Raw genomic sequence first — 18,103 nt, forward strand, 5'->3', positions numbered from 1 at the left:
TGGATGCCCTGCTGGGAGAATAAGGGACAACTGAATCTTTCTAATTATGTGCAGTACTACTTTAATTAACCCTTGTGTTCGTTTTATGTTAAACTATTTTGTGTTCACAGTTAAAAAAATGACTGTTTCATTACGACTCATCATAAAAACTATAATAATAGATATATTTCCTTTCTTGTCATGTTAGATTGTTTTATCAACTAAAGTTTTTGAACTTCTGTTATTTATGATGTATGTATGTCTCATTAATATGACTTTATATGCCTTATATTTGAGTCAAAACACATCATTTCTATTTTGACTATAATAACCAGATCAAACATAGTATACTGTTTATCACAGCTGTCAAAGTGACCAGGAATATTTTAGCTGTGTATGGACCAAATGATTCCAACATTATACTAAAATGACCTCTTTTCAGGAACACCATCTATGGGTGCCTGAAAGATGGGCTATAGATGAGTGGCTGGCGCTCCACAAACCTGTCAACATGTAAAATTTATAGAGTAACATGGTGGCCCAAAAAATTGTCCGACTGAACTCTACATCCATAAACTGTTGGTAGATTCATTCTCGGATCTCCACTGAAAATAAAAAAAAAAACCCTCATGTATGCTTTGATGTCTTTCTGTCTTACCTCCATGTTTACCACTATAGTTTACCATTATTTTCAAATTAGGGTTTCAGCTGAAAGCCCAAGTTGATTCTCAGGTGGGGATAAGTTCCCATTCTTTGACTGTTGACATGACAACAGATGACAACAGTCGTCATGGCGATCCTCTTCCTCACTGAATTTGTCCTCATCAGTTTTTTCTTGGTCTCGGTTGCATGGATTATATTCCATGCCATCTTCAGCTTCTGACACTTCCTCTCTAATCCATGCTCACCGTGAGTTTCCTGGTCTCTCTCTAGTCATGGGGCAGGCTGTGTGGTGGGCAGTGTAGGACCAAAATACAATACTTGGCACACAGACATTAGACTCAAAATGCAGCTGTATTGCTGGAAAAAACGAAATAACTAAAGATATCAGGAAAAGACTCACTGGCAAAGGAGCATGGATATGGATAACGTAATCGGACAACATGACAAAGAATGAAGGAAAACTGAGGGCTTAAATACACATGGAGTAGCCTTTCCCTGGTGACAGTACTGGGTGTTAAAACTCAAGCAGCTTGACAACATAAGAACAGTGTTGGTCAAGTTACTTGAAAAAAGTAATCAGTAACTAATTACTGATTACTTCCCCCAAAAAGTAATCCCGTTACTTTACTGATTACTTATTTTCAAAAGTAATTAATTACTTAGTTACTTAGTTACTTTTAAGAAACACGATTTACAACCTGAATAGGTGATAATGCGATAGATCTTTCAGCCCAATTCTACTTTTTCTACATAATCCATCATACAAAATGTAATCAGATGGAAAAGTCTGTTTTTAAAACTTGTTTTATTAGTTTTAATCTTTTAACTTTATGCATCAAGCAAAAATTTAATTATATGCAACATTCTCTGAGTGGAAGAAATTTGTTTAATATTTAAACCTATTTTCTGCACATTCCAGCGCATAAAATATATATTTTTTTGTGTTTACACTCACTCTTTCAAATAGATGCAAGTAAAACACAGCAGAAAATAAATAAAGTCAAAGACTAGCGGTCCTTTTGCTCTATTTTCACCTGTAAAGCAGGAGTGGGGTAGGCGGAGGTTTTCCCTGGTGCACAGTAGCGTTTTTTGATACGGGCGACACGGGCGGTTGCCCGGGGCGGCATCGTGGTGGGGGGCGGCATCACGGGCATCGGCAAAAAAAATTTGCTCATACTCATGCTGCCCGACATCAGCCGGCGCATATCGGGAATGGCATAGGCACCGATCGGTTTTCTATCGCCCATTTGCTGGGAGTAAGGGCGCCCTCCGTTTGCCAGGTGCGCCTGCTGCTTGCGGCACAGGGAGGAGAGGGCGGGGCGGCGGGGGATTCTCTGACTGGCTGGAGCAGCATCTAATAACCAACTTGCAAAATAAAACAAAATAAAAACAAAACAACAAACACGAAAACACCAGACATCATGATACAGACTTATAATGTGCACTGATGTTTTTTGGAAACGTCAAAAGTGAGCGCGAGAGCCCTCGGTGCGCCTGCTCGCTGCTGAAGTCAAAGTAAACTTTGTCATCTCCGCTACAGTCCAGTACATAGAGAAGAGACGAGACGAGGTTCCAGTTACAGCAGTGCAAGTAAACAAACAATATATATAAGAAGAGTAAGAAAATAAATATAAACTTTAGGACTCGGGCTAAAGGGATCAATAACAATTTAAAATGTATATTTTACAGTTTGATGATTTAAAGTCTCACACACAACCCGTCGAAAGGGGAGGGGGGGCGGCTGCTTCCAAATAGAGCACATTTCATTCATAATATTGTAAATCCAATTCCATTATGTATTCATGATCTGAATCCTGGGTTGTGTGAAATCCCAGAAATACACCTTAGACAAAGTGAATCTGTGAACTAAGGTGTAGGTCTATTAGGTTATGTTTTGGCGATCCTCGAGTTTGTGGATTTGTGTTCATACTGGAGTGCAAAATTAAAACCAATGTAAGATGGACAAGAAAAGTTCAAAGCCATTAGGTGCTCAATTTAGAAAAAAGAGAAAAGAAGAGGAGGAGAAACGAGCAACAGATACAGGTAAGCAGATGTGTCATTGGATAATGGCAGGTCATCCTGAAACAATCAGAATCAGAATACTTTATTACTCCCTAAGGAAGTTATGTGGGTTACAGTTGCTCCAAAAAAAAGGGTAAAAATAGTAACAGACTAAACTCCAAAAAATACATTGGGTTACAGATTTTAATATTAGTTAGTCATTGTCAATTGTTGATTTGTCCTGTTCTCATTGTATGACGAATTATGATGGCTGTTTGGTAGCCGTTTGCATGTAATGCATACCCTCTCTCTCTCTTATGCGTGTGTGTTTCTCTGGTGAAATTCAGTATGGTTCCGACAACAGTTTTATGTTCATGTACAATCCTTAATATGTTTTATGTATGTGTGTGTGTGTGTGTGGGAGGGGCGGCACCAGAGGGAGTGTTCGCCCGGGGCGCCAAACAGGCTAGGACCACCACTGCTGGTGCAGGTGTGCTGCAGCGGTCAGTGGAAGGATCCGCGAGTTTCTCTGAATTTCCCATTACGTCGTAGCGCACTTGGTGCTTGCTTGGAAGTTTAGGGGGTTTTTTTTTCGCTGTAAAAAGAAGTTTTCTTCCCACGCACAACGGACGCTAATGTTTTTGTCACTTTTTATGGAATCAACAAGTAAGGTCAGTACTTCCACGCTTTAAACGCTGCACGTTCACACTCTCTCCCGCACTCCATATATGAGCCATTGTTGATCTGCATACAGCTGTTGTCACGAACGTCGCACTCGCTTACGTCACTGTCATGAGACATTTTCGCAAAAAAAATCACGGTTTTAGTAACGCAGTAATGCAGTGTTCCTACGGCAATGTAACAGTAATCTAATTACCGTTTTTGCAATAGTAATCCCTTACTTTACTCGTTACTTGAAAAAAGTAATCGGCTTACGCGTTACTGCCCATCTCTGCATAAGAAGTGCAAGCGGTGTGTTTGTGGTCAGATATGTGGGCGGGGTTTGTTGCAGCAACTCCACCCCAAATGACTACTACACATACTGTGGCAGTAAAAATGCAAGATGGCAGTTTTCTTCACATTAGTACAGAGGGAGGAAGTGGAGCCAGGCCATCCCTCTTTTATATAAGCATAGGCAGAAATGCAGGACCCAAACCAAGCATCCAAAACGTTTTGGCTGTAGACAGTGACTGTTGTTCCTTGCTGACAACCTCCTCCATTCATAATCCATATATATTGCCAACAATCTGAACCAAAATTTTCACATTTGGATTCATCACGGCATCAAACATTTTGATAAAGTTTTTTGTTGTTGTTGTGTTTACCTTAACCTTTTCACCCTATGTCTTTCCTTAAAAATAATTTCTTGACAACCACGCTCCCATCTGACTGTCCAGATGCATCTCTCAGGTGCTGTGTCAGGTCTTTGCTGGGTTTTCTTTCTGTTTTTAGGGATATAACTTTCAAATACTGTTAATCTGTTGTAGATAGATTTTAGACTTCTTGCTTCCTCTTTTCTTCTCCATTTGTTAAATATGTTTTAAAAAAGGGAATAAATAAATAAGCAATTAGCACACAAGTAATGTAATATGTATAAAATTCCCTACTCATGAGCTGTTAATCAGTGACATTACTGTGCTACTTCCTCTAGCCAGACAGACAGGAACTTGGAATAGACGACAAGAGCAGTGCAGATAAAGGAACATGCACCAGAGAGTGCAGCAGAGAAGGAGAGGGAGAGAGGATGTAGCCTAGCTCTAGCCAGAGCAGCATCACCCTGACTAACCGCTGAATCTCAGTAATGCAGCAGAATCAATGGCCCAACTAAAGAAAGGTAAGAATCAAAGGAATGCTGAATATCTCTGACTGTTTTCTGTGGCTGCAGTTGTAGGGCAGATTGCATGCGCATAGTCGAGACAGAAAAAGAGAAGAGAGAACATAACAGATAGTTGTAAATCATATTATACCAAAAGGCTTTAGTATTGTCCTGTCCTTGTGACGCTGTACATTTTGTACCTGTGATGTATGAGTTTTTGCTACACTTGCAGTTTTCTTGCACCAGAGAGCAATTCCTATGTAAAACTACAGCAGCATCAGTGAGCTGTGTCATTGCATCTCGACAGTGTGATCTAACGCCGCAGTACCCACCCCCCACCTCCCCTACATGCTATGCTTCTCTCTGTCACTTCCCCTTTCTCTGTTCCACTAGTTTCTCTGAATGATTATTCTTCTAATTTAATCTTCTCAAGGTAAAACTTGTCAGATGCAGAGGGCTGGGTCACCAATAGATATAGTTCTGCTGTAAATAAAAAATATATTACTTTGCTATGTATAGATGGAAAGGGCATCTATTCAATCTAGATGGGCAAACAGATGACAAAAGGGGAGGGGGTGATATATTTTACCATGAACCTATTTACTGTTTTTGCTATATTTGCTGATGAACAAGGTGTTTGTCACCTTCAGTGTCAGTCTTGCAATATAACCAGAAAAATCTCTTTCCAAAAGTTCTTGAAGAAAATAACTTTTCTTAAAACAATAAAAGAATAGGAGTCACATTGCTAAATAAAAATGATCCAACCAAGCCCTGAAAAATTTGAGACAAAGTCTGATATCACCACCGGGGGTGGGAGTTGTCACCATAGTAACAGTGGATGAAAAAGCTTTTTGCAGATTGAATGGCAAGGCAAGGCAAGGCAAGTTTATTTGTATAGCACAATTCAACAACAAGGTGATTCAAAGTGCTTTACAGAGACATTAGAAACAAAAGCAAATAAAAAGCATGATTTAAAATTGATTAAAACAAGCAAACAAACAAACTAATTAACAAACAAACAAAACAGTATATAAAATCAAAACAGATAAAATCAGAACAGTAGATAAAATCAGTAGGTAAATGTAAGTTTTGAAATTTAAGCTTAAAAGTGTGGATTTGTTGCTTTATTCAAATGCAGCTGAGAACAGGTGAGTCTTCAACCTGGATTTGAATAAACTGAGTGTTTCAGCTGATCTGAGGCTTTCTGGGAGTTTGTTCCAGGTATAAGGAGCATAAAAGCTGAATGCAGCTTCTCCGTGTCTGGTTCTGACTCTGGGAACTGATAAAAGACCGGATCCAGATGACCTGAGGGATCTGGAAGGTTCATACTGTGTCAGGAGGTCACTGATGTATTTTGGTCCTAAACCATTCAGAGCTTTATAGGCCAGCATCAGAACTTTAAAGTCTATTCTCTGACGGACAGGCAGCCAGTGTAAAGACCTCAGAGCTGGACTGATGTGGTCCACTTTTTTGGTCTTAGTGAGGACTCGAGCAGCAGAGTTCTGAATGAGCTGTAGTTGTCTGACTGATTTTTTTTTTTTTAGGTAGACCTGTAAAGATGCTGTTACAGTAGTCAAGCCTACTAAAGATGAATGCATGGACTAGTTTTTCCAGGTCCTGTTGAGACATCAGATCTTTTATCCTTGAAATATTCTTGAGGTGATAGTAAGCTGACTTTGTAATTGTCTTAATGTGTTTTTCTAAGTTTAGGTCTGCATCCATCACTACACCCAAATTTCTCTGTTAAACAGAAGGGGTCCCAAGATGGAACCTTGGGGAACTCCACATGTGATACTTGTCTGCTCAGATGTGAAGTTACCTATTGATACAAAGTATTTCCTGTTTTCTAAGTATGTTTTGAACCAGTTTAGTACAGTTCCTGAAAGACTTGTCCAGTTCTCCAGTCGTTTGAGTAATATGTTGTGGTCAACTGTATCAAATGCTGCACTGAGATCCAGTAAAACTAAATGGAAGTAACATTTTAACTAACCAGCTCTAACTTTTAATACAAATCTATTGCTGTTTTGCTTTTATTCTGTACATGTACATTTGAAACATTTTACAATTCCATGAGCAATTTAGAATCACCGGTCATCTAACATGCATGTCTATGGACTGTGGGAGGAAACTAGAATGGCTAAAGGAAACCTATTACGTACAACCTCCACACAGAGGCCATGTGTGGTCTGAACAAGAAACCAACTTGCAGTAATTTTACCAATGTTAACTGCAGTTCCACTGTGCAGCCATTGTGTACTTTAGGTGCCAAATAGTTGTGTTGTTCAAACCTAATCAAACCATGAAAATTAAAGTCAGAATTTCTTGCCTAAACCTTATAAAACAGCTACAGAGAATAAAAGTCTTGTAGTTATAAAATAGGTCTAAAAGATCTGAAAAGATGTGACAGTTCAGATCCTGAGACTGACACAAAGTCAGAGCTCTATTACAGGGAGTGCAGAATTATTAGGCAAGTTGTATTTTTGAGGAATAATTTTATTATTGAACAACAACCATGTTCTCAATGAACCCAAAAAACTCATTAATATCAAAGCTGAATGTTTTTGGAAGTAGTTTTTAGTTTGTTTTTAGTTTTAGCTATTTTAGGGGGATATCTGTGTGTGCAGGTGACTATTACTGTGCAGAATTATTAGGCAACTTAACAAAAAACAAATATATACCCATTTCAATTATTTATTTTTACCAGTGAAACCAATATAACATCTCCACATTCACAAATATACATTTCTGACATTCAAAAACAAAACAAAAACAAATCAGCGACCAATATAGCCACCTTTCTTTGCAAGGACACTCAAAAGCCTGCCATCCATGGATTCTGTCAGTGTTTTGATCTGTTCACCATCAACATTGCGTGCAGCAGCAACCACAGCCTCCCAGACACTGTTCAGAGAGGTGTACTGTTTTCCCTCCTTGTAAATCTCACATTTGATGATGGACCACAGGTTCTCAATGGGGTTCAGATCAGGTGAACAAGGTGGCCATGTCATTAGTTTTTCTTCTTTTATACCCTTTCTTGCCAGCCACGCTGTGGAGTACTTGGACGCGTGTGATGGAGCATTGTCCTGCATGAAAATCATGTTTTTCTTGAAGGATGCAGACTTCTTCCTGTACCACTGCTTGAAGAAGGTGTCTTCCAGAAACTGGCAGTAGGACTGGGAGTTGAGCTTGACTCAATCCTCAACCCGAAAAGGCCCCACAAGCTCATCTTTGATGATACCAGCCCAAACCAGTACTCCACCTCCACCTTGCTGGCGTCTGAGTCGGACTGGAGCTCTCTGCCCTTTACCAATCCAGCCACGGGCCCATCCATCTGGCCCATCAAGACTCACTCTCATTTCATCAGTCCATAAAACCTTAGAAAAACCAGTCTTGAGATATTTCTTGGCCCAGTCTTGACGTTTCAGTGGTGGTCGTCTTTCAGCCTTTCTTACCTTGGCCATGTCTCTGAGTATTGCACACCTTGTGCTTTTGGGCACTCCAGTGATGTTGCAGCTCTGAAATATGGCCAAACTGGTGGCAAGTGGCATCTTGGCAGCTGCACGCTTGACTTTTCTCAGTTCATGGGCAGTTATTTTGCGCCTTGGTTTTTCCACACGCTTCTTGCGACCCTGTTGACTATTTTGAATGAAACGCTTGATTGTTCGATGATCGCGCTTCAGAAGCTTTGCAATTTTGAGACTGCTGCATCCCTCTGCAAGATATCTCACTATTTTTGACTTTTCTGAGCCTGTCAAGTCCTTCTTTTGACCCATTTTGCCAAAGGAAAGGACGTTGCCTAATAATTATGCACACCTGATATAGGGTGTTGATGTCATTAGACCACACCCCTTCTCATTACAGAGATGCACATCACCTAATATGCTTAATTGGTAGTAGGCTTTCGAGCCTATACAGCTTGGAGTAAGACAACATGCATGAAGAGGATGATGTGGACAAAATACTCATTTGCCTAATAATTCTGCACTCCCTGTAAGATAAGCATTTGTTTAACCTTAACTAATATTTACTTCATGAATTTCTTCACAAATAAAATTTTAACCATTGAAGAGGAAATAAAATACTCAGTTCAATTCAATTTTATTTATACTCACCATATCACAACAACAGTCGCCTCAAGGTGTTTTATACAGTATTTTAAGTTAAGTTTGGGAACCACTGCCTTAGGCAGTATCATAAGGGATAGAACGCATTGTCACTGCTATGCAGACGACTGTCAGGGTTTCTGGGTCTTTGACCCAGTATTCTTAGTTCATGTTCACTGTTTATATTCTGTCTGCTTCACCTCCTGTTTTATTGTGTTAGCCTTGGTCCATGTGCATTATGTTCCGTCCTCTTCCCGTTTATCATTAGGTCATTATGTTCAGCTGTGTACTCACCAGGTTCTAATCTCTCATCACTCAGCCTGTGTATTTATGTCCCTCAGTTCAACCAGTCCAATGTCGTGTCATTGATGTTATTGTGATGTTGTTCTCGCCGCTGTTAGGTTGTCCTCTGTTCAGTTCCGTCAGGTCAGCCGGTCAGTTGTCAGTCAGTCTTTCATTCATCCATTCAGTCAGTCGTCCAGCCGGCCAGCCGTTTCCTACTTCTGTTCTGTTTGTTCACTCCGTTGACAATAAAACACCAATCTTCACCTACCTGTGAGTCCAGCGTTTGGGTCCTCCTTCTTTCGTCCACGACCTCATCCTGACAGAATGACACGACCCGTGCCACGAAGACACGATGTGGACCCAGCGGACTCGGACCTCTTCGAGCGGCAGGACGCAGCGCTCTCCATTTGGGCGGAGAAGCTCAGGTGGAAACAGCGGCTCTTCTCAGAGAGGGAGCACGTCTTCGAGGGGACTCGTCTGGCTCTGGGCGGGCCTCGGAGACGCCGCGGTCCTCCACCTGCTGCCTCACCTGCAGCGGAGCATTCGCCGCGGAGAGTGGGCGTCACAGGCCAAGCTTCGGCCGCTCGCTCTCCCGCTGCTCCGCTCCTCGCTCGCCCGCCAGCCGTTCTACTCACCGGACCTTCAACCTCGCCATGGCACAGTGGCTCCGCCTACCACCTCGGCTCAATGGAGGCTCCCGTGCCAGAGGCTCATCTGTTTACCCCGCCCGCTTCCTCTACCCGGAGAAAGCGGCACACACGCCACCGTAACATGGACTATTTCCAGCCACTCCCGGCGGTGAGTCCCAGTGACTGTTTGCCACCTTCCTCAGTTGACTCTTCACATAAGATAAATAATAGACACCTCTCCGATTCATGGGGAACGTCCCTCTTGGACGACAATGTGGACTGGGTAGACTTTTTCTGCTCTGTTTCCCCAAAGACAGCTCAGTTAAAGACTGTAAATAGCGGTGGCAGGAAGACCAGAACACTCCCCAATAAACCCGTCAGTATCACTCACCCAGTCGTTATTTCCACACCCATTATTCAGCCATTTCCCACCAGCATGGGGGCCCAGCCTACGCCCACACCAGTGCCAGCCCCCAGGAGGAGGGCAGCTGTGACCCGGTCTGCCTCCACACCTGCTTCTGTTTCTCAGGTGGGGGTGACTGGTGTCCAGCCACCTTCCGTGCCCGTCCCAGCGCCCAGGTTGAGGGCAACCAGAACCCAGCTTGACCCCCCTGGAGGCTTGGAAGAGCTAACCGGTCCACCTGCCACTTCACCTCTTCATCCACCTCCTGATCCAGCTTTTCATGCCCTCGCACTATCACTGGTTAGGCTAGCTGAGGTGTCCCCTGCTCAGGCCCCAGCTTTATTAGCCCAGGCTGCACTGTTGTCCCCTTCACTAGCTCACTCTTTAGCTCAGCCATTAGCCTCACCGGCCTCTGTTTATCCATCAGTCTCCTTAGTCCAATCAGTTCACTCACCTGCTGTTCAGCTTCCAGTCCAGTCAGTTCCCTCACCTGCTGTTCAGCTTTCACTCCAGTCAGTTCAGTCACCTGCTGTCCAGTCTCCTGCTGCCCTCCAGTCAGTTCAGTCACCTGTAGCTCAGTCTCCACCTGTCCTCCAGTCACCTGTAGCTCAGTCTCCACCTGTCCTCCAGTCACCTGTAGCTCAGTCTGCCGCCCAGTGCCCTGTAGTCCAGTTGCCTCCTGTTTCCCAGTCGCCTGTCCACCATCCCGTCCAGTTCCCGGACCTGCAGCCACAGCACCCAGAGCCAGCTGTGAGCTCTCCTGCTCCTCAGCCAGGGGTCTCCGCACCCGCTGGCCCGGCCGCTCCTCAGCCAGGGGTCTCCGCGCCCGCTGGCCCGGCCGCTCCTCAGCCAGAGGCGTCCGCGCCTACTGGCCCTGCCTGTCTCCAGCCAGAGGCCTCAGCTGCACCCACGCCCGGCCCGGCCTCTGCCTCAGCTGCACCCACGCCCGGCCCGGCCTCTGCCTCAGCTGCACCCACGCCCGGTCTGGCGTCGGCCTCTGCTTCTGCTCCGCCTGGTCCGGCTCCAGCCTCAGAGCCTTCAGCCTCAGAGCCTTCAGCCTCAGAGCCTTCAGCCTCGCCTGGCCCAGCCTCCGTGCCTTCAGCCTCGCCTGGCCCAGCCTCGTTTGGGTCTGAAGCTAAACGGCCATTTTCTAGACCGCTGGCTAGGCCACTGGCCGGGCGCCATCGCCGTCGTGGGCGGCCCCCTCTTCGCCTGAGTGGCCGCCGTCGCCTTCCGCACGGCCGGCCCCCGGACCCTCTTCGCCTGAGTGGCCGCCGTCGCCTTCCGCACGGCCGGCCCCCGGACCCTCTTCTCCTGAGTGGCCGCCGTCGCCTTCCGCACGGCCGGCCCCCGGACCCTCTTCGCCTGAGTGGCCGCCGTCGCCGCCGTCGCCTTCCGCACGGTCGGCCCCCGGACCAGCGCTGTCATCGTTGCCGTTGCCGTCCGCACGGTCGGCCTCCCGAACTGTGTCCACATCGCCGCCGTTGCCGTCCGCACGGTCGGCCCCCTGAACTGTCTCGTCTCGACCGCCGCAGCCGCCCACTGGACCGGCTCAGTGGTCACTGCTGCCTTCCACGTGGCCGCCCTCCTGAACTGTCTCTGTGTGGACTCCGTCCCTCCGTCCTGGGCCCCCTCCGCCCGCCCTGTTCTGGTTTTTCGTTCTTTTGGCCGTCGGGTGCCGGCCTATGCGGGGGGGGGGGTACTGTCAGGGTTTCTGGGTCTTTGACCCAGTATTCTTAGTTCATGTTCACTGTTTATATTCTGTCTGCTTCACCTCCTGTTTTATTGTGTTAGCCTTGGTCCATGTGCATTATGTTCCGTCCTCTTCCCGTTTATCATTAGGTCATTATGTTCAGCTGTGTACTCACCAGGTTCTAATCTCTCATCACTCAGCCTGTGTATTTATGTCCCTCAGTTCAACCAGTCCAATGTCGTGTCATTGATGTTATTGTGATGTTGTTCTCGCCGCTGTTAGGTTGTCCTCTGTTCAGTTCCGTCAGGTCAGCCGGTCAGTTGTCAGTCAGTCTTTCATTCATCCATTCAGTCAGTCGTCCAGCCGGCCAGCCGTTTCCTACTTCTGTTCTGTTTGTTCACTCCGTTGACAATAAAACACCAATCTTCACCTACCTGTGAGTCCAGCGTTTGGGTCCTCCTTCTTTCGTCCACGACCTCATCCTGACAACGACAACTTTATCTATTCATGAAGCCAGATAAAACACACCAATTAGTTAAACTGCAGGAATGTCTTAAAGACATAAAGACCTGGATGGCCTCTAACTTTCTGCTTCTTAATTCAGATAAAACTGAAGTTTTTGTACTCAGCCCAGAAAATCTTAGAAATATGGTATCTAACCAGATGCTTACTCTGAATGGCATTACCTTGGTCTCCAGTAACACTGTGGAGTCATTTTTGACTAGGATAAGTCCTTCAATGCACATATTAAACAAATATGTAGAACTGCTTTCTTCCATTTTGCATATTATCTCTAAAATTATGTCTTGATGCATGCTCAATCATCCAGGTAAGGAAATCCCCAAAATTGATTCTGTTCACCATGGCCGTAGTGTTCAGTGAGAGAAACTGTCAAGTCTGTGTGTAGGCAGGCAGGAAGAGAGGACCCAAAATGCAGGACTCACTGAGGCAGAAGTAACTCAAAACACACAGCTTTATTGCTGGTAAGAAGCAGAACAGAAAAACACTAAGTAAACTGGAAGAACAGAATAACTAGGCAGGAAGGCTGGCTGGCAAACGGAACACACAGAGGAAGCGAGGGTGAACAGATGTTAACGACGCGACACCGAGTAGGGGAAGACACAGACACTAAATACAAGAGGTGAACGGAGCGAAGAGGAAACAGCTGGGAGACACGGCTGATGCTGATTACACTGACGAGACAGGGAGAGCACAAAGCTGAACGCACTGACATAGGACACAGACCTACAAAATAAAACAGGAAGCACACGACAGACAGAGACACAGACTCGTAAACAGGCATAATGACGTCATGGGCAAACAGCGGGACATACGGGCAGAAAAACCCAGATGGTCAAGTTCAGGGGGCCGACCCGGAGGCCGACAGCGCAGGAGGCCAAAACAGTTCAGTTCTGGGGGCCGACCGTGTGGACGGCAACGGCGGAGACGGGCAAACAGTTCTGGGGGCCGGCCACGCGGAAGGCAGTGGCGGCGACAGAGCAGATCCGGGGACCGGCCATGTGGAAGGCAGCGGCGGCGTTCAGGAGGTCATCACCGACGGCAATGACACCCAGCCGGTGGCCTGGAAAGTGGCCGGTGATGTTGAGGAGGCAGTTTGGGACCTGAAGACTGCTTGGCCCCCGCAGCACCAGGCGAGGCAGAGGCTGCAGGCGGCGTGGATGAAGACTCAGAGGCTGCAGGTGGCGTGGATGACAGAAACGTTTCGTCATTCATCCAAGTGACTTCTTCAGTGTCTGTTCACTGCAGGTTTCCCCAACCCTATAAACGGTACTGTTTATAGTCAAAGGAGCTTGCAAAGAACAGCGTCTGGACTTCTTTAAGTTGCTTGAAGACGTTTCACCTCTCATCCGAGAAGCTTCTTCAGTTCTAAGGTCAACTGGTGGGGAGTCCCAGATTTAAACCTAGTGGGAGTACCCCCCCCCCCCCCCCCCTTGTGAGGGGATACTCCCACTAGGTTTAAATCTGGGACTCCCCACCATTTGACCTTAGAACTGAAGAAGCTTCTCGGATGAGAGGTGAAACATCTTCAAGCAACTTAAAGAAGTCCAGACGCTTTTCTTTGCAAGCTCCTTTGACTACAATGACCTGGATGACTGAGAACCTTCACAGACGGTACAGTTTATAAGGTCATTCAGCTCCTCAGGTAGGGAACCAGTCATCTCCACTGTGCTGTAGCTCTTCCCCTTGAAATGTGTTATGGTTTTTAGCCCACTCCACATGCGCCTGATGTTTGAGACAACGTCAACCACACTGATTCATTTGTGGATGTATCCAGTAAGCAGTTTGTGTGGTCATTTACGTTATTGTTGGCAGCAGTTTGAAAAACCTCCCAGTACATAGTGTGGAAGGAGTGATGCAGGACCATTAGTTGGTTCAGCATTGAACCCAATCATTTCATTGTCGCTGGTTGCTCGTGCTTCAGCCTCTGCCTATTGGCTGGTAGCAGCAGGACTGAGGAGTAATCTGATTTGCTGAAAGGTGGGCTTTATAGGCACATGTGAAAGGGGTCTAAAGGTGATCCAGGATGTTATAGCCACTGTAGAACCACTGTTGAAATCAGCCACATATCTCACTGATCTAAACTGCACTACTGTAAATGCTTTATAGGCAATCATTCTGTACAATACAATAATTATAGTTCTTCAACTGTTTATAACATATTTCATATTTCTGTATAGTTTCATATTTCATATCTCTGTATAGTTTTCATATTTATATCCTGTTCATAGCCTGTACATACCTTGTACACTCAGTACAGTATAGCATATTCATAACATACCTTCATACCATGTACATTGTAACATACCCATAATAGACCCATTTTTGTAGTATACCTATATATCAATTTTATTGCTAATATATATTTTGTAATATATCTATTGCTAAAGCACTTTCTGGATGGATGCAAACTGCATATCGTTGCCTTGTACTTGTGACATGTGCAATGACAATAAAGTTGAATTCTATTCTAATTCATGTTGGAAAGCTTACATGGCAGAACTTTCTTCAGGCTGGCTTTGTCGCTTTGGGGTGTAGTACTTCTTGCCAGTGGTTGACATCATATAGCTTGGGCAGCACCCACACAGTGTCAGCGTAGGGGGAAAAAATATAAACAGCGGTACAGAACACATTTGATCATGAGGTGTTCAACATCAGGGGAGCACCTTGATGAAACACGCCATTGCTTGTTAGTCATTATAGACACGCCACCTCTCCTCCACTTACCGGACTCCTTTGTCCAGTCCTGATGATGAATGGAGAAGGAAGAATAGCCGATTCAGGGATTGAGGCATCCAACCAAATAAAGACATTGCAGTCCATAATATGCTGTGGAAAGCAGTTCATCCATTTTTTTCCCCAAAATTTGGATGTTAGCTAGAAGAATCTTGGAAAAAGGGGAAACGTGTTGTCTGTTTCTCAGCCTGACCAGAACTCTGGCTCTTTTCTCCCTTTTCCTCCAGCGTTGTTTCTGCTCAGGTATCCAAGTTAAGCCACCAGTGTGGTCCCAGATTATGAATGTTGTAGGATGTCTAAAAGAGTCTGTCTGTCATAGGTGGTTAGTTGTTGCCAAAAAAACTAGAAAATAGCACTTACAACACAAGAAGAATGCAAAATTGAGGAGGACGCTGAGTGGTAGTAGTCATCCTCACTGGCATAATCTTACTGAGGGTGAAGTCTTCTGACATGGCCCACCAGGAGGAAGCCGACCCAGGAGGTTAATTCTCTCGCTTGATCTGGGAATGCCTTGGTGTTCTCCCCGGATAAGCTATAGGAGGTGGCTGGGGAGAGGGAGGTCTAGGCTTCTATATTTAGGCTACCGCCCCGCGACCAGGCCCTGGAAGAAAATGGAGCACCTCTTCAACCTGAGCCTGAGGTTGGGAAGAGTCCCACAGCTCTGGAAAACCTCCTGTGTTGTACCAGTGCCAAAGACTTCACGCCCCAAGGACCTCAACAGCTACAGGCCGGTGGCTCTGACATCCCACCTGATGAAGACCCTGGAGCGGTTGGTCCTGGCTCAGCTTCGGCGCCTAACAAGCTCATCACTGGACCCACTTCAGTTTGCCTACCAGCCTGGCATTGGAGCGGATGATGCCGTCATTCACCTCCTACATCGTTCCCTCGCTCACCTGGAGACCGCTGGAAGCACTGTGAGAATCATGTTCTTTGATTTCTCCAGTGCCTTCAACACCATTCTTCCCTCGGTTCTAAAGGACAAGCTGGTGAACTCTGGAGTGGACCATCACCTCACTACCTGGATCCTGGACTACCTCACCGACCGACCACAGTATGTGAGGACTCAGGGCTGTGTGTCGGACAGGGTCGTCTGCAGTACGGGGGCCCCACAGGGAACGGTTCTGGCTCCGTTCCTCTTCACCATCTACACTGCAGACTTCTCCCACAACTCCACCCAGTGCTTCCTGCAGAAGTTCTCTGATGACTCTGCAATAGTCGGCCTCATCACTGATGGGGACGACAAGGAGTACAGAGGTCTGACCCAAGACTTTGTGGACTGGTGCCAGCTGAACTACCTCCAGATCAACGCCAGTAAAACCAAGGAACTGGTGGTAGACTTCCGCAGGCACAAGCATTCTCCACTGCAACCACTGAACATCCAAGGTATGGACATTGAGGCTGTGGACAGCTACAGGTACCTTGGTGTTCATCTGAACAATAGACTGGACTGGACTCATAACTCAGACGCCCTCTACAGGAAAGGGCAGAGCAGGCTGTACCTGCTGCGGAGACTCAGGTCGTTTGGAGTGGAGGGCCCACTCCTGAAGACCTTCTATGACTCTGTTGTGGCTTCTGCTATCTTTTATGGCGTGGTCTGCTGGGGCGGCAGCATCTCTGCTGGGGACAGGAAGAGACTGAACAGGGTGATCCGAAGGGCCAGCTCTGTTCTAGGATGCCCTCTGGACCCAGTGGAGGTGGTGAGTGACAGGAGAACGGCGGCTAAGCTGTCATCCCTGATGGACAACATCTCCCACCCCATGCAGCAGACTGTGACAGCACTGAGCAGCTCCTTCAGTGGGAGACTGCGGCACCCACGGTGTGGGACGGAGAGATTTCGCAGGTCTTTCCTCCCCACTGCTGTCAGACTCCATAATAAAGACTTTAACTGATCAAGCACACATATCCATACATATGCAATAATACTAAGTGCAATAATCCTTTCTGTCATCGTTGTATTTTTACTCAGTTGTATATAGTATTTGTATTTGTATTCTATTCTTATCTTATTGTATATTTATTTTATTTTATTCTACTGTATATAGTATTTTATTTTATTCTATTCTGTACAGCTGTGTACTGTATTTATTCTTATTGTATTCTAATTTTTGCCTCATAACGTTTGCACTGTCCACTTCCTGCTGTGACAAAACAAATTTCCCACGTGTGGGACTAATAAAGGTTATCTTATCTTATCTTATCTTAAAAATTGATGAATGAATGAATGGATGGATGGATGGATGGATGGATGGATGCATGTTTAAAAAAATATGACACACAAACACACACGCTCCTATAAGCCACTATGACTAGGTAAATTAAGCCAGCATCCAGTTACTTAGCTTGTTATTGGCAGTGATAAGATTGGTGTAATAAAACAGTTATATAAGCCATCCGGTGATATTAAAATCACTCCACTGATAATAAATGCCAATGGTGAAACAAGCTTGGGTCTGCATGTTCGATGTATCAGAGGAGTTTGGAGAAATTTAAAATATTTCCTCAATTATCTGTCAGTCTATCATTATAAAAAAGAGGAGAATTTTGATGTACAGCATATAATGCTTTTGAATAGAAGAACCTTTCCTTTTGATTTGTGATTATTTATATATTTATTGTATTCATGTTTTTTATTAAAGACAAACATTCAAATTGCTGGTAGAAAGGGCAAGAGAATCTTCGATCCCAGTAACTGGTCAAAAGTAAACAACAACAACAGAGTGTTTAATTTGGGAATTTTGCTTGTGCTTGGATAGCTCTTTTAAAATGATGGGCAAGGAGTACAGAAATCTTGTTCATTTTATTGACTCATCATCTTCTGAATCTTAATAAGGCCAAAGACAAAGAAATGGTGATCAACTTCAGATGGAATGAGGAGGATGTATAAAGGCTATTATTAATTAAACAATTTTCCAAAAAGTTGCAAAATATTTTCCAAAAACCTTTGAATGGAAGTTGAACTTTAACCAAATATTAATTGTTTATATAGCAATAGCAAAAACATTCATAAACTTGAAATGTTGGAATTAGCATTACTATCCCAGAAAAAAACATTCTATGGACAGGCTCTATTTTCCGAGGAAGCTGAGGTCTTTCAACATGTGCCACAAAATTCTTCAGTTTATAGTGAAGAGGATGTTGTATTTTGATGTGGTCAGCTCGGGGAGCATCAGAGCCAGTGACACCTACAGATCAGGAAGGGCAATGACACTGAACTTTTTTGATTGGCTGCAAACTGTGCACCATTAAAACTGTGTCAGAAAGGTCACTGAACATGTC

The 18,103-nt window shown here is 45.0% G+C and overlaps 1 protein-coding gene across 1 annotated transcript in view; it reads left to right on the forward strand.

Moving 5' to 3' along the window:
* Positions 1-4,340: 4,340 nt before the first annotated feature.
* The window catches only part of LOC113024705 (glycine receptor subunit beta-like), a 79,097-nt gene continuing 65,334 nt past the window's right edge, over positions 4,341-18,103 (forward strand). The window contains exon 1 of the mRNA XM_026171984.2: positions 4,341-4,477. Within this exon, the coding sequence (XP_026027769.1) occupies positions 4,459-4,477 (19 nt within the window). The 5' untranslated portion in view covers positions 4,341-4,458. The remainder of the gene's footprint in view (positions 4,478-18,103) is intronic.

The sequence above is a fragment of the Astatotilapia calliptera genome, chromosome 6 (assembly GCF_964374335.1).
Source record: "Astatotilapia calliptera chromosome 6, fAstCal68.1, whole genome shotgun sequence".
Lineage (NCBI taxonomy): Eukaryota > Metazoa > Chordata > Actinopteri > Cichliformes > Cichlidae > Astatotilapia > Astatotilapia calliptera.